This window comes from Salmo salar, chromosome ssa23 (genome assembly GCF_905237065.1).
Source record: "Salmo salar chromosome ssa23, Ssal_v3.1, whole genome shotgun sequence".
NCBI lineage: Eukaryota > Metazoa > Chordata > Actinopteri > Salmoniformes > Salmonidae > Salmo > Salmo salar.
In genome coordinates this window covers 42247872-42264527 of record NC_059464.1, presented here as the reverse complement: position 1 = coordinate 42264527, position 16656 = coordinate 42247872, and the positions used below count along the sequence as shown (strand labels likewise).

At 43.2% G+C, this 16656-nt stretch overlaps 1 protein-coding gene across 1 annotated transcript; it reads right to left on the bottom strand.

Moving 5' to 3' along the window:
• Positions 1-881: 881 nt before the first annotated feature.
• On the bottom strand, positions 882-3036 carry LOC106584658 (uncharacterized protein C11orf96 homolog). Its single transcript, XM_014170158.2, has one exon. It carries the CDS (start codon positions 2681-2683, stop codon positions 2210-2212), a length of 474 nt encoding a protein of 157 aa, XP_014025633.1. The 5' UTR covers positions 2684-3036; the 3' UTR covers positions 882-2209.
• Between the last annotated feature and the right edge of the window lie 13620 nt (positions 3037-16656).

Below are 16656 nucleotides of genomic sequence, written 5' to 3'. Positions count from 1 at the left end.
GACATTGGCCATTTTATGTGCATGCAGCTGTCATCACTCAGAGATGGCTGGAGGACAGGAAGTGGTTTGTGTTTGGACTGCTGGATCTGTTGACGTCGTGACACTAGCAGGGTCACCAAGCAGCGTCACAACCAATTCACACAACGTTGGTATGGATTGGAAAATAACATGCATGTGTATAGACGTGTCTGCACACATAATCACACACACACATGAATCAAGTGCACAAACACACACACACACACACACACACACACACACACACACACACACACACACACACACACACACACACACACACACACACACACACACACACACACACACACACACACAAACACAGTATTATCCCAAAATGTTGCTCTATTGTCATTTCCTTTCGTCGCTGCACCTGTACTACACACATCAACAAAGTCATCTAACTATTTCTCTTTCTGTAGTTACATTTGAAACAGGAGGCCTACTTTTTGTATATATGCGCCAACCATCAAGCAGGTGCATGACTAATACAGTTTAGCATTGTGTGCTCAGTAATGTACTGGTGAAATGGCCACTGATGAACCTGCTTGGCCTATCATTTGTCACTTGTCATTCAGCAACTGAGAGACTTCTGGAGGTCTCCAAGGGACAGCTGAGGAGGTGCCCCCTCCCCTAAAAAAAAAAGAGAGGGATGTTCCCCAATGCTGGAAGGGAGGCCTAAGTGACAGAAATATTGTCCCAGAACTCATTGCATATCCTATCCTATAATGATATAATAGATTGATTAATATCATATCATAATATGAACCATTCAGCTAACGTTCAGGCCAAAATGTTATGTAAAGTATTAGCAACTAAAGTTCTATAGTGTTTGCATGTGACCAAAAGAGAAAACAACTGGATATATTTGCAAATATTTATTAAAGTACAACATAACAAATATAGATGTAAAACAAATGTATAAATGATATTTATCTTAGAAATCAAGAGTGACTTAAGAAGTCAAAAGAGGCAACGACAAAATAAAATGTATAGTTTTGGCGTGTTATAAACAAAATAAGAGAATACATATTTTCACGTCTGGAAAAGCTTTTTTTGTTCCTATCTTCAAGATGAAGGATGAGAGGCGTTTGCTAGCTGTGGAGCTTCACACAGAAGTACGAGCTGTGCCAAAAGCGTTGCAAAGTATCTCCTAACTTTAGTTACCATTGAATCACTTTCAGTGGTCGGTCGATGCTTTCAGAGTTTAGTCAGTCAAATCTTGAATGAGCATTTTTGTTGTGGTCATGACTACACTTCAATCTCCTTGAAGCAGAATATAATAGGTACAAACAAAAAAACAAGGCTCCTGTCCTGAAGTCCTCGGCAGTAGAAAAGGAATCTATCTGAAGAGGTGTATTCAACACTGCGTCAAAGCTAATGTGCTAACCCTAGCTTCTCTGAGAAGCATTAGCAATATAATCCAGCCAGTGATATATATTACTAGGTAGAGTTCTTTACAAAAAATTATTCAAATGCATACCATAGCCACATACACTGAGTGTACAAAACATTAAGAACCCCCTCCCCCTTCCTTGCTCTCAGAACAGCCTCAATTAGTCAGGGCATGGTCTCTACTGACTTGCCTAGTAAATAAAGGATGGCCCATGTTGACTCCAATGCTTCCTACAGTTGTGTCAAGTTGGCTGGATGTCCTTTGGGTGGTAGACCATTCTTGATACACACGGGAAACTGTTGAGCGTGAAAATCCCAGCAGTGTTTCAGTTCTTGACACAAACCGGTGCGCCTGGCACCTACTACCATACCCCGTTCAATGGCCCTTCAATGTTTTGTCTTACCCTCTGAATGGCACACATACACAATCCATGTCTCAATTGTCTCAATGCTTAAAAATCCTTCTTTAACCTGTCTCCTCCCCTTCATCTACACTGATCGAAGTGGATTTAACAAGTGACATCAATAAGGGATCATAGTTTTCACCTGGATTCACCTGGTCAGTCTGTCATGGAAAGAGCAGGTGATCTTAATGTTTTGTATACTCAGTGTATATCGATATGCTAATATACAGTATATTTGTATGTAGAAACATATATTTTCAAGGAGAATGGCCTCTATATACACAGGAGCAGCTTGGAGATCAGTCGAGTTCAGTTCATTGGAGGGAAAAGGGGGCATGTGTCAGTGCCAGGAAGGCGGCGTACACGTTCTATTTCTCCTCAGGCTCCGCCCCTCACTGGGCCGTGTCAGAGTCACTGGAGTCCAGGCTTCGCTGTGGGGGTGTGGCCGTGCGGCGGCCGGTCGTCGGGCAGTAGAGCGCCTGCGTGCTCCAGCGAAGGTTCTCCAGGGACTGCAGGAAAGACCGGCGCGCCCTCTCCTCCTCCAGGGGCGAGGCGCCCTCCTCCTCCACCTCAGCGATCTCGGCGAAGGTGACGGGCTGGGTCTTGAAGCGGGCCTCACGGGGCCGACGGGGGCGGCTCTTGCCACGGGCGGGCCCCTTGGGGACGGGGAGCTGCTGGGGGAACTCCTCCATGGTCGAGGAGAGCAGGTGGGCAGGCAGCACGTGGTGGAAGCCCTGGTTCTCCAAGGGCGTCTGACGGACAACAGCCATGTGATGGAAGCCCTGGGTCTCCATGGGCATCGGACGAACAACAGCCATGTGGTGGAAGCCCTGGGTCTCCATGGGCATCGGACGAACAACAGCCATGTGTGGAGCACTGAGTGTGAAAGCACGTGTGAAAAGCAGTTGTTTTTTTCCCTTCCCAAAGTTCTCCTCTCTCTCTATTTGGTGCCTCCTCTTCTGTCAGAGGCTCTTTCGCTGATAGTGAAGCAAAGTTCTCTCACAAACACACCAAACTCTCATAGAATCTTCCGAAGTCGTGGATGATGAAACTCAGTGTCTGTACCAAAGAGCTGCTGTGTCAAGCCTTGGCTTCTGTTTCCAATTCTCCAGTATTTGAATCCTAGTAGAGCCCGTGTGAGTGGAGATCCAATATATCTGTCCACTCTGTTCTTCCTTCTTGGTTCTCTATAGCTCTGCTACTGACACAGACAGCTCCGGCAATGGCTTTTATAGCTCTGTCTCGCTACCCAGTCAACTTCACTGCCCCTCCCTCGTTCTCTCTCTGAGCCATCAACCCCCCCCCCCTCTCTTAGTCACGGTTCCGGCTTCCATATCAGTCGCCCAGAGTCAGTCTCCCTAAATAAACAGAAACGTAGTGAGAGAGGAGCAAGGGAGAGAAGGGCGTCTGGTAGAGATGGGGAAGGGTGGAGAGAGGGAACGAATGTAAAGGGAAAGACTGAAACAAACAAAAAGATTTAGAGGGATCCTAGATGTGTATGGGTTAGATAATCCAAATGGTTGGGGGGGGGGGACCATATAGCTAGTCAGCTGTGCTTGCAGTGTACATATGCATGGTTACACGCAAAGGTACACATTAAGGTATGCAACATTATGCAACACACACACACACACACACACACACACACACACACACACACACACACACACACACACACACACACGGTCCCGTGTGGCTCAGTTGGTAGAGCATGGTGTTTGCAACACCAGGGTTGTGGGTTCGATTCCCATGGGGGACCAGTATGGAGAAATTTTTTTTATGAAATGTATGCATTCACTACTGTAAGTCGCTCTGGATAAGAGCGTCTGCTAAATGACGTAAATGTAAAAAATGTAAAAGGTATGCATTAAGGTATGCAATCCCCACATAAATACATACATGTAGGTACATACACATAGGGAAGCAAACGCAGAGAAACGATGAAGGACATGCAGGAGAATACCAAGGGGTTCAGAGCATTATGTGTAGGACCAGAGTGGCGCAGCCATCTAAGACACTGCATCTCAGTGCTAGGGGAGTCACTACAGACCCTGGTTTGATTCCAGGCTGTATCACAGCGGTCTAAGGCACTGCATCTCAGTGCTAGAAGACTCACTACAGACCCAGGCTGTATCACAGTGGTCTAAGGCACTGCATCTCAGTGCTAGAGGCATCACTACAGACCCAGGCTGTATCACAACCGGCCGTGATTGGGAGTCCCATAGGGCGGCGCACAATTGGCCCAGAGTCGTCCGGGGTAGGCCGTCATTGTAAATAAGAATTTCTTCTTAACTGACTTACCTCGTTAAATAAAAGGTTAAATAAATATAATTATCTATTTAGATCCTACACTCTTAGAAAGAAAATAATATTTGGCTGTCCCCGTAGGAGAACCATTTGAAGAATCCCTTTTGCTTCAAGGTACAAAAAAGGGTTCTGCGGTTCGAGGTAGAACCCCTTTGGGTTCCATGTAGAACCCTTTCCACTGAGGGTTCTACATGAAACTCGAAAGAGTTCTACCTGGAACCACAAAGGTGTGCATCAAATTACTTTTCTACAATTCTCTCTATGCTTTTACCATTGACTTCTTTAATGAAGACAATTCATAGAAAACCTATTTAAACAAAGATTGTAAAGACACACACACACACACACACACACACACACACACACACACACACACACACACACACACAGGTTGTAAATACACCCTCCAGTCATCAGCTCTATTTTAACTCAGTATGAAGGTCATCCCCTCCAGCCATCAGCTCTATTTTAACTCAGTATGAAGGTCATCCCCTCCAGCCATCAGCTCTATTTTAACTCAGTATGAAGGTCATCCCCTCCAGTCATCAGCTCTATTTTAACTCAGTATGAAGGTCATCCCCTCCAGCCATCAGCTCTATTTTAACTCAGTATGAAGGTCATCCCCTCCAGTCACTAGTTGCCATTTAGGTGACCTCACGTTCATAAGACATTCTTGTTTGGTGGTAAGACCGTGTGTGTGTGTTTGCATTTGTGCATGTGTCTGTGTGTGTGTGTGTGTGTGTTTTTGTATGTGTACGTGTGTACGTGTGTACGTGTGTGTGTGTGTGTGTGTGTGTGTGTGTGTGTGTGTGTGTGTGTGTGTGTGTGTGTGTGTGTGTGTGTGTGTGTGTGTGTGTGTGTGTGTGCAAATGCATATGATTTACTGGTTCTGTATCCACCCATGCTTCTTGACGAATGAGCAGTGTTGCACCGTGTTGGCCCAGAGACCTTTGTGGGGCAAAGAGTTGTTTTTCCTATTATGATCAGGCACTAAATGCTTCCACTGGGGTTTGGACCGGCGCTGTAAAGACCAGGAGAAGAACCAAGAGGACTTCTTTCTGCTCCATTCTATCTTAAACCCAGGTCTGGTTGAGTCGTCACGCAACTTCATCATTATCAACGAGGCGGACGGGCGGACGGACGGAAAACGAATGTCTGTAGTTTTAATTAATGGGTAGGCTTGCCTTTCACTTTCCACTGAATGTGTAAAGTGATGCCGGAGGGTCGGAGTACAGGGGTCTACGTGGGGAGTAGTGTTACACAGCTCAATAGAAGAGACAGTCGGAGCCGAAGGGGCTGCAGGGAAGGAAAGGATTGTTTTTCAGTCGTTATAGATCTCGTGAAGGCCAGAGGACAGAGGAGGCTCGTCAATCTGTGTATCATAGTAACAAGGACATATACACTGAGAGGACAAAACATTAGGAACACCTGCTCTTTCCATGACATAGACTGACCAGGTGAATCCAGGTGAAAGCTATGATCCCTTATTGATGTCACTTGTTAAATCCACTTCAATCAGTGTAGATGAAGGGGAGGAGACAGGTTAAAGATGGATTTTAAAACCTTGAAACAATTGAGACATGGATTGTGTATGTGTGCCATTCAGAGGGTGAATGGTCAAGACAAAACATTTAAGGGCCATTGAACGGGGTATGGTAGTAGGTGCCAGGCGCACCGGTTTGTGTCAAGAACTGGAACGCTGCTGGGATTTTCACGCTCAACAGTTTCCCGTGTGTATCAAGAATGGTCCACCACCCAAAGGACATTCAGCCAACTTTTAACACCTTGTCGAATCCACGCTCCGACGAATTGAGGCTGTTCTGAGGGCAAAAGGCGATACAACTCAATATTAGGAAGGTGTTCCTAATGTTTTGTACACTGGGTGTACGTACTGTGTTCATGCTCCCAAACCCAACCCAACCAAACCCAACGCGAGCTCACACTTTCACACGACACAGGTTCAGATGGACAATTCCATCCAGGCTACCTTCTGTGTGTGTTTGTGTGTTTGTGTGAGAGGGAAAAGTCATGACCAGCCAAGTCTGGTCCGTAAAGGTCAGAGGTGAAGGGAACACAGGCCACATTCCTGACCCAGCCTCTTTCCTCCCTCTACCCGCCATATTGACACCACCCGTCGCTGTGGTAACCGTGCAAATGTCAGGGCACTAAGAAGGGGAGGGGAATGTACCAGTGTGGGGCGTGGGGGGGGGGAGTGTATAACACCACAGTTGAGTACGGGAAAAAGAGTCCGAATAGCCGTACTAGCGTACTACATATTTAACCACATACTCAGCGTTTGATCAAGTAGGATTCACTCACCTTTTCTGACTCTAATAACCAGCTAAATTTATGCGCCGTATCAAAAGGAAGTCAACGCAATCGGAGTATTTCACATACTATAAAATGTTATTTTTTTTCGAAAACTTTTTAGTACGCTAGTCTGAGTATTTGCACACGGCCAGTGAGTGTGTGTGTATACAAGATATTTATGTGTACATACAGTGTGTTGTGTGTCCTCTATCTGGAGTGTATGCATATACAGGATGTGTGTATAATGTGCATGAAGCCCCACATCTTAATGTTTCCAATCTCCATATAGAAGGCCTGTTAAGAGGTAGGATGCTTTTCTTACCTTTATTCAACTATGCAAGTTAGTTAAGAACATATTCTTATTTACAATGACGGCCTACACCGGCCAAATCCTAACGACGCTGAGCCAATTGTGCGCCGCCCTATGGGACTCCCAATCATGGTTGTGATACAGCCTGGATTCAAACCAGGGTGTCTGTAGTGATGCTTCTAGCACTGAGATGCACTGCCTTAGACCGCTGCGCCACTCGGGAGCCTCGAACAGGAAGTAGAGGGGGTGTGAATAAATATAGCCCCTCTAGGCAGTTAGATATCCCTCAGAGATTAGACTCACCCTGGGAAATACCACACAACAAAATAAATGGTGTACATTTAACTCTGAAAGGGTTATATGTACACTATTTTCAGTGAACATATGAGTCCCAATGTACTGGTGTTTAAAATACACTTTTGAAAGTGTTAAAGATTTAACTCTTATTTTTGTATTGTCTTTTACCAGATCTAATGTGTTATATTCTCCTAAATTAATTTCACATTTCCACAAACATCAAAGTGTTTAGTTTCAAATGGTATCAACCTGCATTCAGAATGACTGTCAGGGTTAGGTAAATTGATAAGTAGACTACCTAAAAAACATTTAAACTGGAACAGCAACTAAATGACTGATTGGATTAGTTTAGAAAAAATTATGTTATTTATCTTCGTGTAGCATAAGATTAATCAGTCAATCAATGGACATGCAAAAACACAGATATGAAAAACAATCCCAAACAAATCAACCTGCAGTATAGCATGCTGGGAAATATGATAATAATGGGTATGGTTTTGATGGAACTGTTTTGCTCCCCAAAATGTAAAACAATAACTCTGGTTATTAACACCAACACTGGGGGTTATTTTACACCACTGAGTGTTAATTTCACTGTTACAGAGTGAATCTAATTCCTGAATCAACAGTAGAAATGTTACACTGGAAAATCAACGTTGGCCAATTTACTGCACATGATCAACAAGATTATTTATAGATAAGGGCTTCGTGCCGGGGAGACATTCCCACGCTGGGTCAACAACCTTCAGATAACGTTCTAATAACATACTCAGATGCACATTCTAAAAGCCAATTTATTCTTGATCTGTCATCTGCGGCTATGAATTCGCTTTTAGCCTCTGATCCTCTTAAAAGACTGTGACTCATTGGTAAAATAGGAATACATAAATCTAACATAAATCTGTTCATCATATATGCATAGTCACTTTAACGATATCTACATGTCTACATACTACCTCAATCAGCCTGACTAACCGGTGTCTGTATGTAGCCTCGCTACTTTTATAGCCTCGCTACTGTTATTTTTCACTGTCTTTTTACTGGTGTTTTTATTTCTTTACTTACCTATTGTTCACCTAATACCTTTTTTGCACTATTGGTTAGAGCCTGTAAGTAAGCATTTCACTGTAAGGTCTACACCTGTTGTATTCGGCACACGTGACAAATAAACTTTGATTTGATTTGAACATGATTTCTCTGTGGGTTGGCAAAACTCAGGTAAAAAAAACCTGCTTATTCCGAGAATCTTTTTCTCCTGGGAATTTTTTTAACTTTAACGGTATTTTGCAATACTATTTCACGAACATGAAATGTAAATTATATATTTATTTTTAAGTGACACCACATGATAACTACATTGCAATTTCTTACAGTCATGAACACACAGACAGAGACTGTGAGGTTGCCAAAATCTCATACAGGAAAGAGAATCATTCACATACCGAGAAGAGGACATTGCTAAATGGTGTGTGAACTGAACAGGCAATTGGGTCATTCCACGAAATGAGTGCCTTTTGTGTTCCTTTGATATTTTCAGTAGAAGTTGTGCACCAATGTTGAATTTTAAAAGCATGTTATTTAAAATGAAGTGTGCTTTAATATAGACCACATGGAGAATTCAATAAAATCTGAATAAAGGCTTGTTAAAGTTCCAAAATTCAGCATTTTGACACGGTCCGCCATCAACCCTGTGTCATTTTAACCCACTTAATCCCAACATTTCTCCAAGTTTCACCATCATTGTGAAGCCATAGTTATTTTTGTTGCTTTGACAAAGTTAATTTTGAAGTCTATTATTATGTGATTAATTTACCGTCATTTTCAGGTTTATCCTGTTAAGTGACCTAAACTCTCGTTTTAATATGCTGAAACTATTCCTTCCAAAATATTTATTTGGAAAGAAACATTGAACATCTAATAGTCAGTATTGATAGAATTAAAAGCAGCTGAGCTGGTTCCACTCTTCTTGGCCATTTTCTGGTGTTTTGTGGTGGGAAACTGAGTGGGTTGAACATGTTTTCTGTGAATTTTAACATGTGTGCTTTATGACCGAATGGTAAAATTAGTTTGAAATCAATTTTAGTTTGAAATCAAGTTACACTTCTCAAAAAGGCACCGAATTGGTGGACGACCCAATTAGTTCCCCCCAATTGACACCCAATGTCCAATCGACCCTTCCCCATAGGGCGGTGCACAATTGGCCCACCGTCGTCCGGTTTAGGGTTTGGCCGGGGTAGGCTGTCATTGTAAATAAGAATTTGTTCTTAACTGACTTGCCTAGTTAAATAAAGGTTAAAGGTTAAAATATTTCAAATAAACAACATGTCAACCCTGTTACTTTATTTGGCACTTACAATAGTACACTATTGTATCAACCAGTGAGTGCCCAGTGGTTGGTTCCCTAACCATCAACATGTTATTTTATAGATTAGAAAAGGAAATCGATAGAAAACGCCAAGTGGTAGACTAGGTGGGAATGTCCACCATACTGCTGCATACACCTTCCACCCAATTGATGTGGCATTAAGAAAGGGGCCCTGGGGTTTGGGATTGGTCCAGAGAGTGGGTCATACATTCTACTGGAAGTGTTAGGAAATGGTGGAGAGGAGGAGGAGGAGGAGAGGAGCAGTCCCATAAAGGTTGTAAAGGATTGTGGAGCCATACGGCACATGAGTAGGGAAGCCGTCTGTCTGAGAAACTGAGCATATCGGTCACCTCGTTCCCAGACAGCAGGCCTCTCAGTAAAACACAGTGACAGCCAAGTGTTGCAGCCAAGAAGACAAGAGCATGTCCACAGCACACACACAAACACACACACATGACCAAGTTCCCATCAGCCCATGAGTGCATATTGTAATGTTTTGTTTGGGGTGATTTAGAGGGGTTTGGTTAAATGCGGAAGACACATTTCCTTATTTTCTGAGTGCAGATAATACTCTGTCTCCTTTGTCATACACCAGAGATCATGCTTAATCCCTTAGGAGTGGATTACGTTTAACTATGGATTAAAAAATATTTTTCAATAGAGTTCACTTTTTAGTCCAGGCCTAGCTAGGCTTCATCTGTGTCCGGGAAACTGCCCCTTCAGCTTTAAATTATAATCTCCTAAATCAACCGAACCCCAGATCTCACTCTTTTCCTAGCCTAGCACTTTGTCCATTGATTTTTGCTGATCTTAAAAAACCTATAAACAATGTAGCGGGCGCTCCAAAACTATTGGTAACCTAAACTGAGCCATCGTCATATTGATCAGGGTAGGAAGGGACACGTTTCATGTTCAGTAGACACAAAACAGGAAACAAAGTGGAATTAGGAGTTATTGGCTACTATCAGTAGGTCTACTAGTCTAATTAGGGAACGCTTGTTTTTTGGGTTTTTTTTCCCTTTGCGAAATGTTTTCCTACAGTGTGCCATAATGAACACGACCCCGGAATACCTCTCAGCGGTGCTCTAAACAGCGTTTGCTCAAGCACAAACAGAACCGCGAGTTACATAACAAATACTTCTGTTACTTCATTAACTATACTGAGAAAGCCAATGAGTCGCTCAGTTGACAATAGCACTTTAGCTTAATCCCATTTTGACGCAAGGTTTCGAGGACCCTATTTTAGTAGCAAACATGAGCCTAATCAAGTGAGCTGTTTCTAATGAAAAGGTAGGCCTTGGTTCTGGGTTCTGAGATTACCTTGTGAGGGACATTTCTGTCAGCTACTGACTGCACAATACACTCCCCACTGCTGTAATAGCATTAACAGTGAAGACACTGGGCTGAGTCCAGAGGCTCCAGTGGCTATTGGCTAACCAAGGTTAAAGGGCTTCAGCAGAAACCGAAGAGAGGCAACACTGGTCTGATGTAACAAAAACACGACCACAAGGACCCGTTTCCAGCTCATAAAAACAGGTGTCGGGATCAGTGGCTAGAGCCTTGCGCACCGTGGCTAATGTGAGAATTCTCAACACGAAGCTACTGAACACATGCCAAATACCTTTCCTGACCAAGAGGAAATGTCAACAATAATAAGATAGGTCTGAAAAAGCCTGGGAGCTGAGTGTTCAGATTTAAGTGTTCAGAGATGAGAAATGAGATGTGTCCAGTTAGTCTTTGGTCTTGATTTCAGGTCTCGGCCGTTTAGGTCAGTTTCATGACCATTCGGAAGCATGACAGACTGTTCCCACTCCCAGATGTGTTTGTGTTGTATAGTCAACTCCTATGATGACTGTCGTTGTGACAACGACCATACAAGTTGAGCTACACAGCACAAACAGATATGGGGCCAAGGCTAAGAACATGAGGACTTTCAGTGTAGATGTTGCACCTGTATTAGTGTATTTACAGTAAGAATTGTACACGAGCACTTCACTTTCAAACTCAGTGCAGAGGCATTTCTCAGTCTGTTTGGACACAGAGTTCTACCTTCAACCAAATAGTCCCACCACAGTGTGGGATGGCCAGAGTTACCTTCACAAATTCACGGGCACACACACACACAGCCAGGGGCGGAAATCCCGGGGGGGACGGGGGGGGACACGACCCCCCCATCCTGGGAAAAATATGATTTGTCCCCCCCAATATATCACTGAAACATAACTATGTAATTTAAATAATATTAATAATACGCAATGAAAGCAATTGTGCTGATTATAGACACTTAATAGCGCGTTTTTAAGTTTCAAAAGATTGCGACCCCCCCACCCTTTGCCTCACAATGGTTTGATCCACTGCCAGTTCCTTAGCTTGCTAGGTAACAGAGAGGTCGTATCTACTGTAAGTTAGTGCTTCAAAGTCCCTGTGATAAGGTTAGCGATAAACTGAAATCCAAACTGAACTACACTCTCTTCTACCATTGTCTTAAATATATTTAATGGTCTCGTTGCAAAAGCTAAATGGTCGCAAGGGAACTTTTATTTATTTATTTTATTTCACCTTTATTTAACCCGGGTAGCAAAGATTATAGCAAACACCACTGAAACTGAATTGGTGCTCGCTAGCTTTGCAAATTCAGCTATTGTTGGAAGCCAGCCAATATGAAACAAACTATTAAAATTACAAAAGGTTGCAGCATATGTTGTGTAATTGGTGAACTCATACAGCTGTCAACTCTTGTCATTTTAATCCGTTTCACATTTGCTAGCTACCTTTTAGATCGAAGCCCAAATAGAATGATTGAAGATGATAGAAGCCCATCTCCTACTGTAAATAACCTACACACTGTGTGTGTAGCCAGCCAGCCAGCCAGGTAGAAAAATGGCAGAAAAATAAAAGACGGACATCAGAGTATTTTTCAATACACCAAAACGCATAGTAAGAACCCTAGTAGCCTAATATCTCAAAGACTAGTTGATAAAATGTTTATAAGAAAGAAATGAAATTCTAATGGAAATGTTTCACAATGATGTCATTAGGCAGAGCAGGCAACAGATGGCACACAGACAGCAGAGTTGGGGACAGATATGCAGGGACAGACTGGCAGAGACAGGGAGTCTCAGGTAAGTTTGTTGAGTCTTTGTTTGGCAACATTATGAAAGGTTCTCAATTTTTTTGACTTGTAAAATAGGAACATAATTGGAAAATGCCATGGATACCCCCACTCTCAACTTAAACTGGTGACTGAACTAAGATTTGTTAAAGGCAATGGTATTGCTGTTGTGATTAGTTGTGTAGTTTTGGGTACTGGTAGTTAGGAGTACGGCAAACACCTTATTTCTTTGGTTCCTCAATATACATTTACCATATTACAATGTAGGCTATGTGTTACAGCACTACTTTTGGTGTCCCCCTCAGGAATTGCTCTTGAGAAAATTTCATGTAATTGTCCCCTCCAAAGTTGATATCAGATTTTCGCCCCTGCACACAGTCCTGGTCAACAGAGGGGCTGAAACATGTTACACAATATCACTGTGCTCACTAGACAGACAGTCACACACACACACCCACAGACACACACACGCACACGCACACACACACTCACACACACACCTACCAATTATTCTTCATGGGATGTTAATTGCAAAGTGAAGTTGCCAAGGTGGCCCCCACAGAGCCCATCACACAGCGTGAGTCTCCATGCTTCCTGGGCATTTGTCCGACTGAAACACACAGAGAGCCCCAGTGCTACCTCTCCAACTCTCCTCTCCCCCACCCCCTCCTCTCCTTCTCTCCTCTCCTCTCCCCTCCCTTCCTCTCCTCTCCTCTCCCCCACCCCTCCTCTCCTCTCCTTCTCTCCTCTCCCCTCCACCCCCCTCCTCTTCTCTCCTTCTCTCCTCTCCCCTCCCTTCCTCTCCTCTCCCCCCCACCCGCTCCTCTCCTCTCCCCTCCCTTCCTCTCCTCTCCCCCACCCCCTCCTCTCCTCTCCCCCTCCCTTCCTCTCCTCTCCCCCACCCCCCTCCTCTCCTCTCGTCTCCTCTCCCCTCCCTTCCTCTCCTCTCCCCTTAAAGTCAGTCCCACAGAGGAATGCAGGGGAGAGGCACGGGGTAGTGGTTAGGGTGCCACAGCCAATTAAGTGTTTGGGAACAGGTTATTACTTTCATTAAACACATCAACAAATCACCGAGGGAGAATAACTCACGGGCCTGTGTCAGAGATCAGAGGTCAGAGACCGGCAGTCTACAATGGTACTGAATGGTACTGAATGGTACTGAACAGGTAACTGTTAGACTTCTGGTACTGAATGGTACTGAACAGGTAACTGTTAGACTTCTGGTACTGAATGGTACTGAATGGTACTGAACAGGTAACTGTTAGACTTCTGGTACTGAATTGTACTGAAAATGTAACTGTTAGACTTCTGGTACTGAATGGTACTGAAAATGTAACTGTTAGACTTCTGGTACTGAATGGTACTGAAAATGTAACTGTTAGACTTCTGGTACTGAATGGTACTGAAAAGGTAACTGTCAGACTTCTGGTACTGAATGGTATTGAAAAGGTAACGTTAGACTTCTGGTACTGAATGGTACTGAAAATGTAACTGTTAGACTTATGGTACTGAAACGGTAACGTTAGACTTCTGGTACTGAATGGTACTGAAAAGGTAACTGTCAGACTTCTGGTACTGAATGGTATTGAAAAGGTAACTGTCAGACTTCTGGTACTGAATGGTATTTAAAAGGTAACTGTCAGACTTCTAATACTGAACGGTATTGAAAATGTAACTGTTAGACTTCTTGTACTGAATGGTATTGAAAAGGTAACTGTTAAACTTCTGGTACTGAACGGTATTGAAAAGGTAACTGTTAGACTTCTGGTACTGAATGGTATTGAAAAGGTAACTGTTAAACTTCTGGTACTGAACGGTATTGAAAAGGTAACTGTTAGACTTCTGGTACTGAATGGTATTGAAAAGGTAACTGTTAGACTTCTGGTACTGAATGGTATTGAAAATGTAACTGTCAGACTTCTGGTACTGAATGGTATTGAAAAGGTAACGGTTAGACTTCTGGTACTGAATGGTACTGAAAAGGTAACTGTCAGACTTCTGGTACTGAATGGTATTGAAAAGGTAACGGTTAGACTTCTGGTACTGAATGGTATTGAAAAGGTAACTGTTAGACTTCTGGTACTGAATGGTATTGAAAAGGTAACTGTCAGACTTCTAATACTGAACGGTATTGAAAATGTAACTGTTAGACTTCTGGTACTGAATGGTATTGAAAAGGTAACTGTTAGGCTACTGGGCCGTCAATGGAGAGACTATGAGGAGTTGTATAGGTCTCTACCAAAGTGCTTCATCACCATTAGTTGTATCATTCCAATGCCTCATCAGTCATCACAGTTTTGTTTACAGGTTGACTCAAGCCAGGGGTCTATCTCAATAGTCTTAACTGGCATTAGTTGACTCAAGCCAGGGGTCTATTTCCCATAGTCAACTGGCATCCTTTGGTTTTCTCAAAGAGAGAAGGGGAAGCCCTCCAACCAGAGTGCAGGGTTGTGTTCATTAGGGAGAAAACGGAACAAAACTGACAAACAGGAGAGGTACTAACTGAACTTGTCCGATAAGAAACACTGGTTTTCGATTTCTATATGCAAACATATGTCCTAATAACATGGCCCTGGGATGTATTCAGTTGGCACCAAACTAATCAAACTAACTAACAGGGAGGTAAGACCTGATGTTATCCAATAACAAACGCACATTTCTGTTTTCTGTTGCAAAAAATGTGTTAAAACGCTGTGCCCTCATGAACACGGCCAGAAACCTGGTCCAGAAACTCTCCTGGCACTGTCACAAAGGGGAGCTTCCTGTTGCAATGAGACATCAGATGCTGGTAATAGATATCATACCAACACCCTATTAATAACTAAAGCTTGGAATAACCTGAGCTGCCCTTGTATGACTGGACTACGTGTTCTGACATGCGGATGTAGCCAGAGACTGAGTTAGTGCTCTGACATGAGGATGTAGCCAGAGACTGAGTTAGTGCTCTGACGTGAGGATGTAGCCAGAGACTGAGTTAGTGCTCTGACATGAGGATGTAGCCAGAGACTGAGTTAGTGCTCTGACATGAGGATGTAGCCAGAGACTGAGTTAGTGCTCTGACATGCGGATGTAGCCAGAGACTGAGTTAGTGCTCTGACATGAGGATGTAGCCAGAGACTGAGTTAGTGCTCTGACATGAGGATGTAGCCAGAGACTGAGTTAGTGCTCTGACGTGAGGATGTAGCCAGAGACTGAGTTAGTGCTCTGACATGAGGATGTAGCTAGAGACTGAGTTAGTGCTCTGACATGAGGATGTAGCCAGAGACTGAGTTAGTGCTCTGACATGAGGATGTAGCCAGAGACTGAGTTAGTGCTCTGACATGAGGATGTAGCCAGAGACTGAGTTAGTGCTCTGACATGAGGATGTAGCCAGAGACTGAGTTAGTGCTCTGACGTGAGGATGTAGCCAGAGACTGAGTTAGTGCTCTGACATGAGGATGTAGCCAGAGACTGAGTTAGTGCTCTGACATGAGGATGTAGCTAGAGACTGAGTTAGTGCTCTGACATGAGGATGTAGCCTACTAGCCAGAGACTGAGTTAGTGTCTATATATAAAAAAACATATCGTAGCCAATCATGCTTGAGGCTTACATTTCAACCACAGGCTTGTCATCACGGTAACCAAATTGCAACATAGACAACCCTTGCATAAAATGTTAAATGTATATCTTTAAAACAATGTCAGATCTTCAACGTTATATCCACCATCAGGAAGAAAAGAAAATAGGCTGTGCAGCACCTCCTACTGGAGAGTTGATCTATCTACAGCTATTCATATGGTCTCCTAACCAGGGTTTTAACCAAGCCCAGCCCTGCATAGCTTTGATATTTGTCACTGACTACTACCAATGTGCTATCGTGAGAATGACTGCTGAGAGATCTCCACTTGAAAACTTAATAGATTCACAATCGAAGTCATTCCAAACGGTAGGTTTAACAGAGCAAATGAAATGCAACTATAATTTATAAGTCATATATCAATGCTACTTTTTATGCCTATATAGCATTTGCAAAGTCATCAACAGCTATTGTTTCAATTCAACACAGATTATTTATTTTTTTGACAATACAATAGACCTAGGATTTCAAGCTCTGGTTGATTTCAGATTCAATGATATTTAGTGATAATGTAGGGTGTT

Coding starts and splice junctions, on each gene's coding strand:
- LOC106584658 (XM_014170158.2), bottom strand. CDS start 2,683: ATGGCTGTTGTTCGTCCGATGCCCATGGAGACCCAGGGCTTCCACCAC.